Source organism: Musa acuminata, chromosome BXJ2-11 (genome assembly GCF_036884655.1).
Source record: "Musa acuminata AAA Group cultivar baxijiao chromosome BXJ2-11, Cavendish_Baxijiao_AAA, whole genome shotgun sequence".
Classification (NCBI taxonomy): Eukaryota; Viridiplantae; Streptophyta; class Magnoliopsida; order Zingiberales; family Musaceae; genus Musa; species Musa acuminata.
Window position 1 is genome coordinate 18,005,758 of NC_088348.1, and position 21,278 is coordinate 18,027,035.

At 36.4% G+C, this 21,278-nt stretch overlaps 2 protein-coding genes across 6 annotated transcripts; one reads left to right on the top strand and one right to left on the bottom strand.

Moving 5' to 3' along the window:
• The first annotated feature begins 555 nt into the window (after positions 1 to 555).
• LOC135627321 (F-box protein SNE-like) lies at positions 556 to 1,168 on the top strand. The gene has a single exon (XM_065133379.1). It carries the CDS (start codon positions 556 to 558, stop codon positions 1,024 to 1,026), a length of 471 nt encoding a protein of 156 aa, XP_064989451.1. The 3' UTR covers positions 1,027 to 1,168.
• Positions 1,169 to 2,012: 844 nt separating this feature from the next.
• LOC135626208 (probable histidine kinase 5) lies at positions 2,013 to 15,642 on the bottom strand. 5 transcript variants are annotated; one of them, XM_065131357.1, is made up of 15 exons: positions 14,797 to 15,638; positions 13,133 to 13,252; positions 10,964 to 11,419; positions 9,956 to 10,234; positions 8,745 to 8,914; positions 8,439 to 8,651; positions 8,166 to 8,352; positions 7,972 to 8,023; positions 7,621 to 7,850; positions 7,419 to 7,517; positions 5,837 to 6,441; positions 4,626 to 5,129; positions 3,713 to 4,117; positions 2,767 to 2,832; positions 2,013 to 2,341 (listed from the first exon to the last, which is right to left on the bottom strand). In XM_065131357.1, the coding sequence occupies exons 1-13, from the start codon at positions 15,061 to 15,063 to the stop codon at positions 3,850 to 3,852; spliced, it is 3,450 nt and encodes a 1,149-aa protein (XP_064987429.1). In that variant the 5' UTR covers positions 15,064 to 15,638; the 3' UTR covers positions 2,013 to 2,341; positions 2,767 to 2,832; positions 3,713 to 3,849. The 5 variants fall into 5 exon arrangements, with proteins under 5 accessions (XP_064987429.1, XP_064987432.1, XP_064987428.1 ...); XM_065131360.1 differs by having other exon boundaries at positions 2,767 to 2,858; XM_065131356.1 differs by having other exon boundaries at positions 2,013 to 2,832.
• Between the last annotated feature and the right edge of the window lie 5,636 nt (positions 15,643 to 21,278).

Sequence of the window (21,278 nt, forward strand, 5' to 3'; positions counted from 1 at the left end):
TTCGAACCTCCCACCAATATATATATATATATATATATATATATATATATATAAACAAAATAATGACAGCATCTCAAGACATAACATATACATTTATATGGCCATAGCAAACTTAGTGACTCAAAATGCATTTGTAGATATCCTTTAATAAATCGTACACTAAGAAGCAAAATTGCAGGATCCTCATCAAATCATCATGACCTACACGCATGTAGGTCTTCTGTCGACCCATCGCAGTAACTGAGATGGAGCAGCAGAGGCAGAAACAGCTGCTCGATCTCTGATGTAGCAGGAAGGCGTTCAGATCACTGTACAAGAAACAAAGCTTTGGGAGTCCCCAGCGACAGTACTTATCGCCTTGTTTGCGTCTTCCGAGACCGAGGGAAGGAGAAGTCTTCGCTGCCGTTCCCCCATTTTTGCGCATCTCCAAGCTCTTGGATCTTCCTGGTTGGCCGCTTGTTCTCGTCCCCGGAGATGCCTTCTCATTCTCCCTCCGAACACCGCGTTCCCTCATCCATATATGCTGTGGTGCAACCTCAGCAACCAACAATGGCCATGGACGCAAGTTCAGTATACGAGCAGCAGCAGCAGCAGCAGCAGGAAGGAAGGGTGGAGGAGGTGTTTGCGGTGATCAATGACAACGGGGACCTGTTGGCGGAGGTGCTGGGGAGGCTGGACGGCCGGTCGCTGGCGGCGGCGGGTTGCGTGTGCAGGGTGTGGGCGGCCGTGAGCAGGCGGGAGAGCGTGTGGGAGGCGGTGTGCGGGCGGCACGTGGAGGGCGGGGCGGCGGCGGGGGCAGGGGCGCGACCCGTTGTGGCAGCCCTCGGCGGGTACCGCCGCCTCTACCGGCTCTGCCTCGGCCCCGCTGCCGACCGGCTCGGCGCCGCCGCCCGCCTCTCCCTCTCCCTCTCCCTCTCCCTCTTCTCCATCGACTGCTACGAGCGGCGCCTCGGCCGGGAGCGCGGCCACCCCAGGCCGGCCTCGCTGCTCTTCCTCGACCACAACAATCCCGTGGACGTGTCGTGATCCCCACCGTCGAGTTCCTCGTCGTGCTCGTACCATCTAATGCTAATAATATATTAGAGAACAAAATAGATAATAAAGGATATATGTTATATCTTTTCTTGTCTTCTGCATTCTCTTTGTTTTCACCGCTATCCATGGTGTACTGATTCCATTGGCTCGTTCTGCTTGTCTTTGTTTCATCTTATTGATCTCTAACATGTGACACTGTTTGCTACGTGAAAATTTTGTGATGTGATCGCCATCAATTTTGGAAGGTTTAAACCATTTGATGCTCTTGCAACGGCAAAAGGGACCCCGAGTTGCTGACATTTTCGAGACACATTAGTAATAGATATAGCGTTCTAAACCAATCGATTACATTTTAATTAGTTTTTTTTCCTCGGCTTTAATTTTATATTAGTATAACCGAGAAACATTATGACATAAGATCATTATATTATTAACTCTCTTCCTTTTTTCTTTTTTTTTATATACATTATGACCAAAATTATCTCTTTGATGAAATATGTAAAACTCTTCAAGTTTATATGAAAGATTTTTTTTTTTAATTTGAATATGAAATGAGCTAAAGAGTTTAGAGGTTTTTTCTCCGTAAATATAAACTTTAACAAGTGTCGTTGATTCATTCTATTGTTCTTTTGGTATCAAACTCCTCTTGATATGATTGTGTTGCATGAGAAAGAAACATGGGAGAAATTGACAGCTGCATAGGAATGTTGTCTGCTGCTTCAGACAAGAACAAAGCAGAGAAGTAGAAGAACCCATCCAATAATTTCCTCTTTCAACTCCTGAATGCAATCAGTTTCATCATTCTTCTACCAATTTTGTCACCAATCTATCTCTACAAGTCATAATGTAATAATAATAACAACGACAAAATCATAAGATCTTTTGCTGTTATTAAGCTCTATAAAGTGTCTAACACAAAATAATAGAAAAGCCAGCTTTCACTGATAATTACAGCATAGTTTTTATCAGATCAATCACAAAGAAATTTCAATAAATAATTAATTGAATGTTATAGCAGGTAACAACAACTTGTTAAAACAGCAATAATCTTTTGACCAGCTCTTCAACAGTGTAATTGCATCCTCAGATATTACAGCCATCATTTCCAATATACTCCTCAGACCAAGATGTCATTTGTATGCAAAATGTTGATAAGATATGAATTTAATCCATGGTTACAGTCTCATGGATAATGTGATATCAAGTCGATCTGGACTGCCTTGTTAACTTTTGCGACTAAAAGTACTGCCCCACTCTGCTGTCGGCATACATGATGTTCATTGGAGACTAAAAGTACTGCCCCACTCTGCCATCGGCGTACATGATGTTCATTGGAGATCAGAAGTGAACGAATAAGCTTACACATGCAAAAGAACAATGCGGATAAACAGATACAAATACAGCATATGTTAATCTGTTACCAAATGACTAAGATTGCAAGAAGAAGAGATGATAAGAAAATGATCCAAGTTCAACAAAAGCCTCCATTAAATTAACATTGATCGTATAATATATCACAAAAGTCATGGTAGTCCTAGTAGTATACAATGCAAATTCATTCCTTTGGACATAACTACAGCCTGCTATCTAGAACTCTCAGTAGACCAAAAATGCTAAATATCCGATGCTGATCTCAAATTCACAGCCAAAACAGTGTGAACAAATAGAATATAATTGCTTCATATTTTTACAATAAGAATACAACATCAGTGGGAAGAGATCAAGCTTTACCTCTAGTTTGAGTGGTACCTTATGTTTGACATGAATCTGCTATAATGTGCTGGTACCTGAGTGCCCCTGGATACAAGTTACAATCAGTAAACCTGCTCAAGCATACAATATTCATCCAATCTTAATGACAAGATATTTGAATTTGGAGGATTTAAAAAAACAGAAATTTGAGACTAAATTCATTCAGCTGGGCACATATCAAACAATTAAAGATATTCAGATATAAGTTCATAAATGGTATGTATGACATAGCTTTAAAGAAAAAAGGATAGGATAGAGGGACAGAAGTCTCAAAAGTGAAATAACAATTTACTCTATGGCTTAAAAATGAACACAGGGCAACAATTTACCTTGTTGCTCTTGTGTTTATTGGCTCAGAGGCTCTTGAATACAGTAAAGAAGAAGCTGGATTGCTGATTGCTTATTGATATGTACTGAGTTCCTGATCATCATGGTTTAACCAATTCTATTTAACTTCTTGCAATCTCAGTGTCTCCAATGAAACAAGTCAGTAGATAAGGATATGTTCTGGTTTATATACTGCAACCAATACACTTGGTCTGTGGAAAAGTATCTCTTAGGGAATCATGTACTTTGATCAAAGGCATTTGATAGGTCTACCAACAAGAAATCTGACTCGGTGCCTGATGTGCTACTGTGTTTGTAGTCATACATGACATTATTTTCCGAGGAAACAAGAACGATCTCACACAGAAACAAGGGGCCGTCGCACATTTATGGGGCCTAATGCCCCTTGACCCCTGCAAAGGTTCTAGAGAATGGTTCTTACGAATCTAAACCACTATTAGATTAGGTAAGGAAAAGCAGCTGCCAATTCTTAGCCACAAAAATCAAAGCTCAAGGAGCCATGTACTAATCAATGCATTTAAGAAAGTTGAGAAATACTGCTAAGAGAAAAGGTAAAAAAACATGTGATAAGGCTTACCAAACCAGGAAGCCCACAAATTTGAAGCTTCTTCCTGCTTTCTCATGTTGGCCACTATTTGCTGTCACTCCTCAACACCTTGGCAATCACTAGATAAGTGCAAGAAGAATAACTTAGCAATCACAAAGCATCATCTCTTATGACACTCCATCAACCACATCAAACTCAAAGAAACGTGCCACAGCAGAATAGAGTTGCTGTTCTTCGAAGGGCTTCAACACATAATCATCCATACCACACCGCAAACACTCTTCATGAGTTGCCTGAATTATGTCAGCAGTCATAGCCAGTATAGGTACATGCCAATGAGCTATATTGCCGTACATCTCCAATGATGCATCTCCAGAGTTAATCAACTCTTTGGCTCTATCTTCCATGAGACGGATCTGTCTCGTGGCTTCGAAGCTGCAGAAGGTTGTATAACCAGTAAGAAATATATCTAGAAACCTAAACCAAAATATATGTAACCATATTAGTCAACTCTTAAGTAAAGATTTTGGATATCCGAGCATGGAGAACCATAATGATTTCTTTATTACCACATACAAACTATAAGTTCATTTCAAAATGCATATATGGTTAAGTGATTTGAAAGTAATAAGAAAAGGAGCAACAACTAGTAGTTAATTGATTGAATAGGGAAGTACCAATATACAAACTAGCAAGCAAGAAGTACTTCCATAGCAAGTAACATAAAATATAGATTAAAAAAAATGGCCGAAAGGAGAAAAGAAGAAAACATAAAATAGATAAACTACAATAATTTTGAGTTTTGGAGAAAAAAGAGATTGCAAAAGCTCTCATGACATGAATGGACATGAGTTTAGACCTCATGCAGCATAGCAAAATCAAATAACCAAACCAAAAAATATATCCATCTTTTATAACAGTTCAAAAAAAAAAGGAGAAATACCCATCCATCTCTGGCATCTGAACATCCATAAAGCATGCATCAAAATTGTGTGGAGGCTGGAGCATTCTAATAGCCTCCTTCCCACTGTGTGCACAAGTAACTGTAGCACCAAATTTCTTTAAAGCACAAGCAGCCACTTTTCGGTTGACTGCATTGTCATCAACAACTAGGACATTTTTTCCAATAAGAAGTTTATGAAGTGCCATTGGTTGCCCTTTCAATTGCTGCCTCTTACTCCCTACACCTAGTGCTTTCCGAATACAAGCAGCAATCATACTCAGACGCAATGGTTTCAGTATGCTATCAACATATCCTGCTGACTTCTGGTCATGAACCTCGGTGGGGCTTAGGAAAGTAGCTACCAGAAACATCTTTGGTAGACTTTCTTGATGCACAACTGCACCATTTTTCCTGCGCTCTAAAAGAAGGCGAGGAAAAGAAATCCCTGAACCCCCACCCCATGCATCTTTATCAACAAGTACCATATCCAAACGCTCTTTCCCACTGCAAAAGAAATATTACAAGCATTACCAATAATGCATAAAATTATAATTGTCACCTTATTAATCTACAAAATCTCAAGCTAAAACTGAGTTATCATCAAACTTTTACTATGTGGTCAATGGAACAAATCACATTGTGCCTTATTTTACTTGAAAAATAAAGATAGATTCCTCTATGGTACTTAGAAACTCTGAACCCAGTAATCAAGCTCTGTTTGGAAGTTCTAAGAGACAAAATGAGATAATGCAGATAAAATTTTATCCACTGTATAAAACTTATTTGTGGCTTACTCATCAATGGAAAATAACAGATGATAGATTTTTTTTAATTTATATTTTATTGCGAGGAAAATTGTTTTTACTTTACTTTCAATAGGTATTAAACTTGTATGATTGAAATAATATTTTGGGTTGATTTACTTGTTATAACAAAGCTGAATTTTGCAGCAACACAGCCTCTCAAGTTGGTTCTGAACCCACCATTAGCAATAAGAAGATCCATCAGGAAACATGCATGGAACACTGAACAAGTATAGGAAATTTTGATGAGTTGCGACAGTATACAGCTGCTGAATACTGAATATACAGGAGGATTCAAGCATTTTTGTGTTTTAAGGATTTATGGCAATAATGTTACTTTAGCTGAACTTATGTACCTTCAAGCCTAAAGGTGCTTCCTTGGTATATTTAATAGTAAAAGCAAAATACCTGTTACTGCACACATCCAATATGGTATTAATTGCAGAGTCTTGGTCAATTGCAATATGGACATGTATTCCTAATCTTTTCAAATGATACGCAGTACTTTCAGCACGTATGCTTCTCCCATCAGTAACCAGTGCTCTCATACCTTGGAAATCTGATAAAGCTGGGTCAGAATGGTGCCTCTTTATATCATCTGAACTTTTGCATCGATCCCTGAAAACAGCAGTGAAAGAAAATGTACTGCCAATCCCAGGTTTACTAATAAAGCCTATTTCTCCCCCCATCAGTTCCACTAAGCATTTGCTAATGCTCAGTCCTAATCCAGTTCCACCGTATGTCCGCGAGGTAGAGCTGTCAGCTTGCATGAATGGTGTGAATATACGGATCTGAGCATCTTGAGGTATGCCGACACCAGTGTCTTCAACAGTCACCATCAAGCTAACTGCATCATTAGCTTCGTTTGAATATTTAACCATTGAGAAATTCTCCCAGATTTTTCTTTTGTCTACTACATGAAACCCACTCAATGTTTCACACTGTCCAACTTTGACACTCTTTGCATCTTCAACTAGATGTACTGACACATATATATGCCCCTCTCTTGTGAACTGAAAAAATATGTGAAACTCAAATTAACAATGATATATGTACTTGCATGCTTTCCAGAACATGCAACTAGTAGGAGGCAATTATTAAATATACTATGTGATACAGTAAATGCAATTGACAACACAAGTTTTCATATAAAAGATTGGCTTGAAATAGACTTGGAAATCTAAATGAATTGAAGCAAAATTGAGATGGCATAAATTGCCAAGAGGTTGCTTCTGGTGCCTTTTCTATTAAAATAACATATTTTATCATTTGAAAATCAGATCTGCAGGTTGTTCTGAAGATTGCTCTCTCATGGAACTACGAAACATGAGAGTTAGTGTCTCTTCAGCGTTAAAGTATAGATTAAGAAGCAACTATGTCAAATATCAAATCATACATCTCCTCTTGGTTTCCATGTCCAGTCGTGTTAGAATTCCATCTTGCTGACATAGGCATTTTACACAGTGCCTGTTATGGTATTGTCTCCATAAATGAAGAAAATGTGGAGAAGAACTTATTATTACTTACTTTAGTACAATGGAGCAATACATAGAATAACAGTTGTGGCTCATCTGTAATGGTAGTCATAGTTAAAATGAAAATAAGACTACAACTTAACCAGAACAGCTAAATGACAAGAAAATAGTGCTCATATTGCTAAGAGATGCTAATTCACCGTATGACTACCTAAACAACAAACTCAGCGTTGACCACTTGAGCTAAGTCATATGTAAACAGATATGGAAAACATTCTTTTAAGAGAATTTGAAATTGTAAAGAAGACCAACATTATCATCAAGATATACAGTACCAATGTAAATGTCGGTGCATGAATATTTAATGATGGTAAAACATACTCTTGAATCTTGATTATCACAAACTTTCAAGAATAGGTAAGTTGCATGAATTGATATTTAACATTCTACAAATATAATTAATGAATGAACATGTAATGCTACTTATGATTAATGACATCAGGCAAGCAATTAACCTTCACTGAGTTTCCAACAAGATTTGTGATGATCTGCCTGAATCGTCCAGGATCTCCAATTAGAATATCTGGAACTTGTTGAGATACACAGACTGCCATCTACTCACCAGGAAGTAAAATGAACACCAGAAAAAGATTCAGAAGTGATAATATGGTGAAAAAGAATTTGAAAAGATTATAAACTTGTTGCTTCAGTTTTCACCTCTATGCCTTTGGCTTGTGGTTTATCAGAAAATAGAAATAGAACATTGTCCAAAATATCACGAAGATCAAAAGGAACAGCCTCTAGCTCAAGCCTGCCAGATTCTATCTTAGCCTGATCAAGGACCTCATTTATCAGAGCTATTAGAGCTTTTCCACTTGATTGGGCAGTCATAGCAAAATCCTCTTGGGTTGCATCAAGATCTGTGTCCATCAGCATCCGTAACATACCTGATATGGCAGAAAAATTCTTCATTACTTTATTTTCTATAGAATCTTTCACGAATGAGGAAAACCAACTGTAGAAACCAATATATTATGTAAAAGATAATTTTGAAGCTCTTAGACCAACCCAAGACGCCATTCATTGGAGTCCTGATTTCATGCGAAACTGTTGCCAAAAACTGCAACCAACAAATATGACACATTAGTCAGAGAGTAGAAAACAGGGTACACATTATGATAAGAAGTGCAACTCTCAGATCTCAAGGAAAATCTGTAAGGGACAGAAAATTATAAGAAAGGCAAAAAAAGAGAGAATATCACTTGAGATTTTGCTACATCAGCAGCTTCTGCTCGGACTTTCAGCTCTCTCATTTGACGATAATCATCTTCCACCTCCTCAATGCGGTCTAGAGCTGCATGAAATATATGCCCAACAAGCAGAACAATTACTGCAACCCCTAGTGACGTTGTTATTGCTGACCAAGGTGGTGGAGGCTTGTGCTTGAATCTAGACCAAAATAACTAACTCCAAATAAGAGAATAATTTTTGAATTTTATTATTATATGTGCAAGCCTTTAGATTAGGATGGCTACCTGCAATGCATTTCATGCTTATGGGTTGGATCCCCAAAGTCAACATTACTAATATGCATCTCACTAGCACTAGCTAAATCAGGGCCATACATCCTAATAGGTGCAGAAACATTTGTTGTGTCATACAGATTTACAACAATAGTGTGCTTGCTGGCAAGCTGGTGAAGAAGCTTTTCCACCAAAGATGGGACATCAAATGATGCACCAAGGTATCTGTTCAAGAAAATAATTGCATAAAAAGAAAATAAATTTAAAAAATGGTCCCTTTCTGCTGCACTTCAAAAGCAAAAAAAAGGTAGAGCTCACCCTACAGTAGCCTCAATGCGCTCTTTTGGTGTAGCATTTGCAGGCAGATTAGTGTTATACACCGCGAACGTAAGCACCACACCAAGGTGATTGGACTTCAAAAGATTAAAAGGAGACGTTAAGACTCCCTTCCCATTAGCCCTTGCTCGCAATATGTTTTCACGGTCTTCCTGGGCACAACATTAATTGAGAAGGTTAACTTCAACATTGCAATGTCATTTATGATCAATTTCTAGGTCAAAAAAGTAACCGCCATTAAATATTTAATATTGTAATAGTTTTGAGTTGCTTTTTGCACAATTTGCACTTGTCAAAAAAATGTTCATATATGTTAAAACAAGTAATACAAATTAGACTTTTTAAACAACTCACATAGATAAAGTTTTAATCTTGAAATGCATATGACAAGAACATGACCAAGAAGCCTTCTCCCAATTATAGGTATCCTTATATATAGTTTCTTCCACACAATGAATGTACTAAAGTAAAACTGTCAGATACTTCATCATGACTATGTTTTAGCCTTTTTACAACCTTGTTTTCTTTTTATATGTACATGTACTCCAACCAATCTAGACACCTCTACCTTCTAAGAATCTTAATCTCTATAAAATCATGTATATAACATGCCAATCAGCTTCAAAGTAACTCAGTCCCCTAGGGCAACGTGAACTCATACAATTCTGCAGTTCAATTTCTATCCTTCTTACACTTAGATGCTCTAACTTAAAGGTATCTCATGTTTCGATAGTGTTCGACAAATGTTCAACACTTCAGGAATTCTTGGGCTCTGCCTTCATCATTTGAGAGTGCATAGAACAAAAATCATAATTATAATTATAAATAAACATGAAAAACCACAGTATAGGGGATCACCTTATACAATCCAATGCAGTAAAATACTTCCAAGTTTAAACTCATCCATGGGCAACTTGGTGAATTGGACTAGAATGTCCTTGACATTGGTTTCCACAGAAAGAATTGGCATATAGGATTACAGATAACTGAATTAATTTAATGTCATAAAATGTAAATGAACATCAAAGATATGGTCTTGCATATTATGCAAAGTTAATTTAACATGTCTTAAATGTTTGATAGTTGATTTATTTGAATACTAATTGCTTCTTTCTATGAAAGAAAAAGCAGAAAGAAGGCTTCTTGATTGAAGCACGTAAATCTATTTTACTAAAGCTCACCAAAGAAGTTACCTTGCCGGACATCATATCAATAGAAACAATGTGAGATACAGTTTCCTGTGAGAATATAACAGGTGCATATTCATCTTGAACAGGTGAGGGATCAAGCTTCTCAGGGTTGTAGTCATCTTTAACTAGGCACTGATACTCGGTTTTCATCTTCTTTATCTTCCAACCATGCTGCTTCTCGAACTCCTCCCTCTCCCTGTGTAATACTCTCAAAGCATAGGCAACACCACTCATCAGTGGCCTTTCAAATGCTGTTCTTGCTGTGAACTCTGCAAATGTTTTCTACCACAAAGATAACAAAAAGATTAAACAATTGGGATGTTCAATTATTCTAAATTATAGGTCTCAGGGAATTTTATTCAATTTTTTAGTTATTAGCTAATGAAAAACTTATGATACTCCACATTGATATTCTAAATGTAAGAGGACATATATCTTCTGAAACATAGGTTCGTCATACTCTGCATTGTAAGAAACGGGAAGAAAAGTAGTGTAATTACCTGCACAAACCATCCTTAGTGCACGAGCCGGGGGAGGGTCAATGTACACAGCCTTGGGGCTATTTTCCATGACTCAAACCCTAGTCTCCTAAGTCACGAAGGAGCAATCTTACAGTTGTACCAAGGCTCGTCCTCATCCTTCTATCTATATCTCCTAAGAATATATTTAATAGACCTATGATATTTTCCCAAAAGCTGACAATGGAAACAGCCAGCTCTATATGCAATGCCCATTGTAACTTGAGCTTGTACTGAGTTTTCTAGAAATGGCCAGAAGTTTCAAAAGAAAATTCTCATAAAAACTTAATTGAGGCGTTCCAGTTATTGAAATTTCATAAGTTTTTACATTATTCTCAGGAAATAATTGACATGATCCCAAACTAAAACAAGCAAGAAAAGTACACGACCAGAATGCACCAGATAACTAAAAAGATGACGAGCAATTTGCTTATCTTCCAATCACAGTCAAAAACTTTAATATGAAAGATGGAATGAATCAACAAACAGGTACCTGATCAATAGCAGAAGGTTGCTTCCCATGGTGAAAAGTTGAGACCAGAATGGCTAACGCATGCACATGATTCATGCTCACATTGAATTGATCCTGGAGCATTCGAGCTCTCTCATCACACATATTTACCAGAGTCTCTTTCCTCCTTTCAGTAATATCTGCCTTCATACTCAGAAATATCCATACAGCCACTAAGAGCCCAAGCAATACTCCTAGAAATAGGAACTTCTTACTCCATTTACCTCTACCCTTTGAATTCTGTGGTTTGTAATGCTTCTGCTGCTGAAATTGTTGGCATGAGGACTTAAAGAATATGCCAAGAGCAAATCCCATAGAAAAGACCACCATTTCCACTATAACGAGATAAAGTATGTTCAACAAAGGCTCTGGAAAAAATTGGTGAGTCTCCTGCATGATTTCTACTGACACCTTCTCATGAGACATATTTTCACGGCCCTATACAAATAGTTTATGAATATTTCATTAATATAGAATTTCAAATCTCCAAAACTACAAAGTATATGGATACCAAATTAGTAAAGAATATCAAATGACAAGACTACCAAACTATAGCCAAGTGTTTAGATTAAAATGGAAGCAATAAAAACACAGTATGCTGTCACTTCCAGACCTGAACTTGCATAACAGTCAGCATGAACTCTAGAATGCCACTTATGTTCAGTACATACACATTTCTTTTTATAACATGAAACAGAATTATCCAAATTAACAGCTTCAACTACATTTTGGGACTGAAACTCTCAAAAGCAATTAGTGCCATTGCCAACAGCTGGCACATGCTTTATGCCAGGTCAGTTTTCTGTTGGCAAATCCTTCATCTTAGATTGCCAAGTGCCAGTATTATGCTAGCACGACTTAGATGAATGCCACAACTTAGTTTTGTCCAGTTTCCTCTAAGAGAATTTTCCTCTTTCATATGCTAACTGATTTATTTGAAAATGATCTGCATCTGAAGTTTTGAGTCTGCTGTCAATTCAACAATCAGTCACTTAACTGGTTAATGGCTCATTCATACCTTTCCATCAAAACTAGAAAGATCATTGCAGATCCCACAAGTTTAGTGATCAAGGGCAACAAAGCAATTTCAGTTGATTTAAATTATTGACATGGTATTCACCAAAAAGCATAAGAAAACTTAGTTGATGGTAAGTTGTCCTGATTTGATCTTTCTGTGCATCTTTGGCTAAAGAATTTCTCGAACTTGCAACCAAAAGTGGGAATCTGAATTTGAAGTAATTTTATCAATAGAACCAGCACAGATAATCATGGCAGCCAATCTAAAGCTTAATTGTTTGGATGTACAACTTTCGACCTGCAGAACACTGGTGTAATGGTACGAGATCAGGAGATGGATGATCATGAAGATTGAAGAACATGATAATTTAGTCCCCGTAGATAATTGGCATGGGTACTCTTTCTACCTTATCCAAGTTAGGTCTTCAGGTACAATTAATTGGCAAATATTAACACGCCTGTGAGTAGCAATTTGATAAGGATGCACTGTTGAAGATATCACAAAAGATGTCATGAAAGCCTCCAATTTAAGTGAAGACATTATGTTCATTATTGATTAATGGATTGCTATGGAAGGAACAAATGAGCTGGAAAGACTTGTGTATAAAGAAAATATAGAAAAAGTCTTAGTTGGTCAACAAATCTGTAAAGCATCCATGAGCAGGACCCCAGTAGGTTCAAAATCCATTGCATTTAGCAGCACAACACTCTATGTTGCAAAAAATTGTTCATGGTAGTGCAATGAAGAAAAACTCATAAAGGGTATTACTACTTAAGTGAAGAAAATTTATCTACATCAGGAAAACAAAATTCCTTCCATGGATGATATAAAAACATGAAATAATTTATACATATAAACAAATGATACTGATATTTCTTTGTCAGATATGCCAATTTTTTATTTTATAATTTAAAAAAAAAGCATGCAGAATAATCTGATCCTTCCATTGAGTGCAACACAGAAACTGAGCAGACCTTGAAGCAGATAACATCATTGTTTGTTGTGAAAGGTATAATATTTTGAGGGATGAAATCTGGCATATGTTCATTCCTAGGTGATGACTGTGCAGATCTAACAAGCATGCAGTCAGTTTGAATTGGACATTGATCATAAAATAAAGACTTATTGCTCACCCAATGTTGCTGATCTTGAGACTGATCTATCTCTGGATGATGTTCTCTTAGGGCTTGTAAGAGGCTACTGCCAAGTCTTTCATCTGCTACAGACTTGCTCATGCACTCATAGAATCTTCCCTGTAACAAGAGAAAATATCTAAGATTGGATATAAAATAGAAACCAATCTTAGCAAGGCAGCAACAATCTTTTGATGGATACCTGGGAAAGCTATTGCAATCTTTTTAACAAGGGAACCCATAGAGTCAATTTCAACTATGCTTTACGATGAGGTAGGCCATAGTTACATTACATCTTCCAATAAAATATACAAGGCAATTTTCTTACTATCACTAAAGGTGCATATCGATGAACTTGATACTTATCTTCTGCACATGTTTTTCTCTAAAAGCTTTTGTCTAAATTATAATAATCACAAGTTTTTAAATCTTTGTCATTTGGAAAGAACCAGGTAAGTAGTAAAATTCACTTCCTAGATTGTTAAGGGCATGCCTACTTAGATATTCATCCTCCTTAAGATTGTACATCTACACATGGATAGACAATGCACTTCAATTTGAAAATTGTAAATATAGTGTTCTTAGTAAACCTTAAACATGACAGCATACCACAGTGATCTTGTATCCTGTGACATGATCCTTCTTTTGATTGCCTAAGCATGCTTCAGAATAAGAAAATCACTTCCTAAAGCCAACGTGAATATGCTGACACAAACAACATAAAGTTAACAGTGAAGTTTATGGACACTGTACACTTGAGCACACATCTAGAGGTTAGAGTCCTCAAACGACAGAAATTTAGTAGATAAGTAAAAAGTTGGGAAAAGTCCAGAACAATCCCAAGGTTGTATATCTTATAAGGTGATAAAAATGGTAAGAAATAAGGGTAAGATGAAGGATTTTGAGTAGCAACCGTAAAATCTACAGGTAAATATATGCATGTTTTGAAAGATAGTTGGAGTTATTGCACTAAATAAGATTAAACTATTTATTCCTTTTAGGAATAACTGCTTTTCATGCAAGTGGCTTGCTGCTGTGCCAATCCTATTTAGTCCCAGTGGGACTTTACATTATATAACTATCCTCTTGATGGGTATAAGGATTTCTTTTGAGATCTTTTATGAGGGAGATTCCAAATTGGAACTTTACATGCTAGAGGACATATTTTCTATGGACTTATGTGTCATCACAAAGATCAATTCAAGTGCATTTCAGGATGCTTAATCTGTGAAGTGCAGAGGCTTTCTAAAGCATCTTTTGCTTCTAACATGTTTATGTAGAAAAGATTTCGTGACCTATGTTGACTAGAAGGCATTTAAATTCAAGAAATGATCTAAGTTCTCCTGACAAAGGACTCTATTTATCGTCCACTTTGGAACACAATTACCACGAAAATCATTTGATTCAACAGTCCATCTCCCGACACTCAAGGACTAATATTAATTATAACTGTAGTCCATATATATAACAAGCTGTTCTTGTTACATAAAGCTTGCATGTACCACTCATAAAGTTTCAGGTGTTGGAAGCAATCTTGAGCATCGGCAGAGCAAGATAAAGTCACTTAAAATTACCTGGGTATCAAAGTGTCCCAAGCAGACTCTCTTATCCCACAAATCTAGATCAGGATAGAAGGGGAAGAGGGAGGGGAGGGTAAGTGGTACCTGATTCAACGAAGAGATTAGCAAAGCCAAGGCCTGAACCCGATCTTTGCTGAGGTTGTATTGATCAAGCAGCGTCTTCTCTCTCTCATCTCCCAAAGCCCTAACTCTCACTTTCCTTTCTAATATCCCATAGACCTCCAATCCCCATAACAAACATATGGAGCAACCAACACAACAGAGAACAAATAGAACCACCAACGGGTTGCTCCACCTTCGGCCACCCTTGCATTGCTTGCCATCAGAAAAGGAAACCCTGCGCCGTGACATCCTAACAAGAACTCACGCACAAACAAGCTCGAGATCCGCAGGAAGGATCCAAACAATCTCCAATCCAAGATCACAACTTTTCCAGAGGAACAGCTGCAAGATGGATTTTTGAGAGGAGTGGAGTCAATCTTTCTCTAATCCACCAGAATATATCATCAAGTAGAGGAGGATTGATCTTTCCCCCTCTTATTCTAAGTCAGCTGCCCACTGCTTCCCTCTATGTTCTACTCTTTGCTGTCTTTAGGACCAAGGATAGATCTTGAAGCAACACCCAGTTGCTTGACTGGAATATATAATCAAGACCGGCAGTTTTCGCCGTCCTGCCCTTCTTCAGCTACCCACTATTGCCAACTCACTTTCCGGGTCTTCGCTGCCTCCAAACCAAGAACGCATCAAGATCACACCTTTTGGAGAAGCCACTCACGGGAAAGCCCAGAATCCACAGGGGAGGGGCATGAGAAGGATGGCTCCCCTGCTTTCCTTTCTTTTACACCAGCTCTGCTTTCTTCTTCTTTGTTTCTTTCCTTTCTTTGCTTCTTTCCTTCCCTACAGCCCCTAGTAGACATCAAGGTTATACCTTTTAAAACCCCCACTACAGAAAAGTCCAAGAATATGACAAATCACAGAGACACCCAGTAGCAAGGCCATTGATCAGGCCGCATAAGTTGAGGTAAAAGGGCGAAAAAGGAAGAGGCAAAACAAACCATTTATATTTTCAACAGAAGAACTAAAAAGAGGTTCTCTGTCTCTCTCTCTCTATTTTCAACAGAAGAACTAAAAAGAGGCTCTCTCTCTCTCTCTCTCTCTCTCTCTCCTCAAATTAGATAAAAGGTTAGTAATGAAACATCATTTAATGGGTGTGGGATGTATGATTATCCCATCATCTGGTGGGGGCTGGCAAGTAAATAAATGCAGCTAACACAAGCATAAAATCAAACGAAAGAAGAATAAAGGAAGATACATGCAAAAGTTGTTTATTAAAAAGATAATAAGCCTATATTCCCACTCTTTTGAGGCAAAAGTGAAATACCTTCTTCCTCTTTAAGGTGACATATACACGATCAAAACATGAAAATTTGATTTTTATATTTGCTATACTTAAAGAAATAGGATTAATTTTTATAAAAAACTTTATTATTTTTAAATATCATATAAAATGTTGATATTTTAAAAAAATTCTAAAATTTTTTTTTTTAACATGATCGTTCTATACCTCATCGGTTGCTCCCTTGACCTTGTCTCCACTCAACCCAACTCATCGACCATTGTTTTTATTATCGTCCTCATCCAAACTACAACTTATGATGACGATACTTACTTAGAGTTTGTGGAGAGCAATCAAGCATCGTACGAAGATTACAAGTAAAAAGGATAACCTTATGCTTAGCGAATAAGGACAATCAACTGACCGTAAAGTAAATAAGGAACTACGAATTATTATGAGTGTTTGTACGAGAGCTAGAATGATAACAGGCGGACCAAGGCCATAGTGAAGTTTGGAGATAAAATAATCTTTTTTTATAGAATATGGGGTTTTGCTTCAGATTTTTCAAATTTTTTTTTTTCTTCAAAACTTCACCCAAAGTATTGCACAAAGTGGTAAATGCAGTATATTTAAGCATCATAAGAGATAGAGGCAATGTTCCACTTGCATTGTTTTCTCATCATCCTCTTTTTTTCTCTTTGAAGTCTCCTTTTCCTCTGTGAGCATTATTAAAGGTAAAGATGTCAGTTACTTAGAAATAATATAAAATTAGAAAGAAGTGGTAAAGGAAACCGATGGAGAGAGAGAGAGAGAGATAGAGAGGAGGGTAGGGACACACAACAATGTTCCTCCTGTATTGCCCTTTTTTTTTTCTCCTTCAAGTGTCTTTTGCTCTGTGGGCATGAAAGGTAAAGATGCCAGTTACTCATCACCATATACAATTTTGAAGGGGGGTGGTAAATGGCAAGAAAGATGGTGATGGAGAGGCAGGAGGGTAGGGACACACAACAGTGTGCATCTCCTCTCTGCCCTTTTCAGATGACAGCATAAAAGTGGACATAAATGCATTAAATTGTCAGTTGAGTGACTGTTTCCCTCACATACAGCTCATAAATTGAACGACAAAGAAAGATGGATGACTGTTCTATAACTCTCTCTTTCCCAAAGAAAGATGTATCCATTGTTTGTGGTCCAACACCACAACTGGTCTCTACCTCCAGATTTGGCACAAAAAAATGAAAAAAAGAAATAGCCTGCTGGACTTAAAAAGATGGATTAAAGTAATGCAGCTGCAATAGCCACCACCTACTGGTTTAGTTGCAGGCAAGGAGAACACATAGGTTTGCCTAAATATGAAAGCTACAAGTAACACCAGACACTTTAGATGTTCAGGGTTTGAAATGGTAATCATAAGAGACCATAGTTAGGTTGACAGACCATTCATGGACTAGCAAAAGAAAATCTACTTGTCTTTTATACCAAATTTAAACCAGTTGGAAAGCAAGAATAAAGATGCATTCTTTAGTGTGTATTCTCAATAGTAATCACCAATTCCTGAAGAAATAAGCAAAAACATATCTCAATTTTCCTTTTATTTGTGAAAAATAGACATCATTTTATAGTTTACATTTCTATGCACTAGAATCTTGCAACAGTTTGAAGAAGTTCAAGCACCATTTTGCTGTCATATTAGATTATACAACACAAAGTATCAAATACTTTTGGTACTGTCTTTCAAAAAAAAAAAAAAGTCATTAAATATATTTGGTTGGCTATATTATTGTTACCCAAGAATGTTATACTTGATCTATTAATTTATTGAGCCCCAGTCGTTGAATTAAAATATTTATATCCAAATTATGAGGTAATTTAAAATTTTAATGACTTTTGATGTGGAACAATATTGGGGTGCTATAATCTCTCTCACCTAAAAGACAATGTCAAAATCTAACATATGTCAAAATTCAACATAGTCCAAATTAAATTCTAACATAATTCTTCTATCTTATAAGATAACTAATCCATAAAATAACGATAGTTAATGATAATATATCCATTAACTCTTTATAAGATAATCTAAATTTTTAAACCATTTTTAGTATGAGACTAAATCAAAATAGATGATTGTGAACCACCATTTCATACCTATTTAATTATTTATAATTATTCATATGATTATTCGACTCGTTATAAACAGGTGAAAGATTAAGAGAAAAATATCATAAAACCCCTTACATGATTGTGCGTGTTTCGGTAAGATGCTGATAGCTTTACTCCCCAAAACATAGAAGACAAGTGAATGGAAGGTTGCTAGATTTAGCCCATTTGTCCTGTTTCATGCTTCCTTTTCCTGCACAAGGAAACCACAAAGCTTGCAAACACTCTTCGGTTCTCACACACTCCTAAGTCTGAAATGTATGCCCTTCATGCCCTCTAGGTAATTATACAATGTTAAAAGTAGTAGTACTAAATTACAAGTGCAACTTGTTTTATGGCACTTGCAGGGCAAGTTGGATCCCTGTTCATCGATTAATAGCAGTGCAGTCTGAGCAGAAACGATGCATATGCAGTGGCAATAATAGTAATTATAGAAGGTAGAAAGGAAGAAAGTAGAATTGGAAAACTTTGATTCATTGTTGAATTTATGATATGATCTTAAGATGTTAGATTATAGAAATATTTACATAATATGATCTAACTTTCGAATGCAAGGATTTACTGACTTGAAGGGAATTACAGATGAACCTTAGAGAGTGACATTATCCATATTATGGACATTCTCAGTGGAAGCAATACTCCATCTTAAGTATTGATAGTATGATCTTGGGATTAAGTCTCCCTTTTATCATTTACCATTTGCCAAAAACAATAGAATAATATATAATTTTGAAACTAATTCTAAAGTATTGATGGACATCCCTAACGGAAGTGCTACTACAACTTCGAAAATTTTGACAAGTATACATAAAATCTATGTTGTTTTATAGAATTCAAAATATCATATGTATTCCACGAAGGAAATGGTATAGCTAATCGTCGATTGACTTTACACATTAGAGCTAATAAATTTCTTTGTATATAGATGATGAATTATCGATAGAAATATTTGTGTTTATTTACATAGATGATAAATTATCTTTTAATTTCGATATAAACAATTTTTTTTTATCTGCATTGCATCATTAAACCTTAATCTGATGTTTGGAAAAGAAAAAAAAAGCTTTAGAAAGGGATATTGGAAAAAAAAAAAAAAAAAAAACCTTAGAAAGAAAACCTGAATCTCCATTACATATTTCTTTCAAACTCTCCATTAGTAAGTCCTTTTGGCTTCTTTCCATAGCACAGTCTGGAGCTTTCAAGATTCCAGTCATGGTTTGCTGCTGATCTACAAGTACCAAAGAAACAAAGAATGACTGATAGGATTAGGACAGGTAAAAACCTACTCCTACTATTACCACTACTACCCATGAGTAGGTGCTATCCAAAACCCTACAACCAGTATAGCAAACTTTTAATCATTCCAGCCACCACCATAATGCCTAATCCAGTGTCTTAACTGCAGGTGCAGGTGAGCAGGAGTCACCAGCTACTGTTAACACCTTTTGGCCTCCTTCGGGCACCAACATTTTACGATTGATTTTGACCTTGTTTTCCTTGAGCAGAACCCTAAAAGGAAAACACCTGCAGAGATGGAAAAGAAACTATGAGATCATAGGTGTACCAACCAAAAGAGAGAGCAGAAACTTACACCATATATAGCATGAGAGAGACCTGCTAAATGCTGTCTGGATAAAAAGAAAGGAATCAAGCACAAGTTTTATAGCGTGGTGAAGGGACAAAGAAGAAGAGGAAGGCATGTATACAGTGAGGCTTTTGATGAGAAGGTTAAAAATGGTGTTGCTGGCTATTCGAGAAGCCATATATATCAAAACTTACCATTGAAACTGATGCGGAATAATTGGGAATGAGTTATCAAGATTTTGAGTAGAAAGAACATCCTCCATAGTTTCTTCATAATCATATTGGATGTAATTTAGATCTTCCTAAACATTCCGTGGAATCATGTATTTAGAGAAGACAACAAAAGTGCTCCTTGGCCAATTTCTTGAATTAGATTGGATATGGAATGAGAATTAGCACCCCGAATTGTTTTCAATTTCATAGTTTGTAATAGGATTTTCAAGTAATGCAATTTTTTTTTTTTCTCTTCTGACAAAACAAAAATCAAGCCCTCCATCAATTGGTTACATGTGGAGATTAGACTTTTTGAGGTGATAAAGCAGATGAGTTTGAGATCATGGTGGAGTGTGTAAGAAATCATTGAAACCAACTTGTGTTTCTAAATCATTATAATAGAAACACAATAAAAACTGATGCGGAAACAAAATAGCGTACCTCCGGCCATCGTTGTCAAGAATTTCTACAGAGGTTTTTTCTTGAACTTTGGTACTTCTCGACTCAGAACTCTTGCTTTAGATGGTGTAGGAAAGCATTTCGCTTCAAAGAGATGATTGAGCCCAGGGACCAAAATTCTCATATATATATATAGATGTTATCCCATCAAAAACATTTATTATCACCAAATCATAACGTTCAAGAATTAATTCAAATTTGTAATGTTTGAACCATAATTAAGAACTTTAATGATATTAAATATTTAATTTAATAATAACGGTTTCATGCATAAAGAATAAAAAACTGAAATCATTTAAATCATAATAAATGAAGAAATTCATGATAATGAATTATGAATCATAATGAGAACAGTTATATTATTATTAAATTAAATATTTAATAATAACGGTTACATTCTCCCACTAGGTCCATACGTTTATCTTAATAATTTGAATTAATTTTTCTTGAACAACTTTCTTAAGAAATAAATACATGAATCATAGTGATAAGTCCTCTAAGAGTGAGTATTATCATCCATGTATCACGATGTATTTAGTTTCTTAATCTTAATATGGTAATATTACTTAATGAATAAACCTTATGTTTATTCTTGGTCCAGTAACAATATATTTTCTCAAAATAATGTGCACATGAATGAGAAAATTGCATAATATATAAGAGTTTCAATATCATTACAAAGTGGAACCAAGTCTCATTTTCTCTACATGATCCTTGAATTTCAGAGGTGGCATGCCTTTAGTCAAAGGATCAGCAATCATCAATTCAGTACTAATATGCTCAATGACCACTTTCTTTTCCTTTACACGTTCTCTTA

Bases quoted from the DNA above. Each gene is read 5' to 3' on its own strand.
- LOC135627321 (XM_065133379.1), top strand. From the start codon at position 556: ATGGACGCAAGTTCAGTATACGAGCAGCAGCAGCAGCAGCAGCAGGAA.
- LOC135626208 (XM_065131357.1), bottom strand. From the start codon at position 15,063: ATGTCACGGCGCAGGGTTTCCTTTTCTGATGGCAAGCAATGCAAGGGT. The intron at 8,915-9,955 runs GTAACTTCTTTG...TGTTGTGCCCAG, and splicing joins TTGATATGATGTCCGGCAAG to GAAGACCGTGAAAACATATT. The intron at 7,851-7,971 runs GTTGGTCTAAGA...CTGCCATATCAG, and splicing joins TCCAATGAATGGCGTCTTGG to GTATGTTACGGATGCTGATG.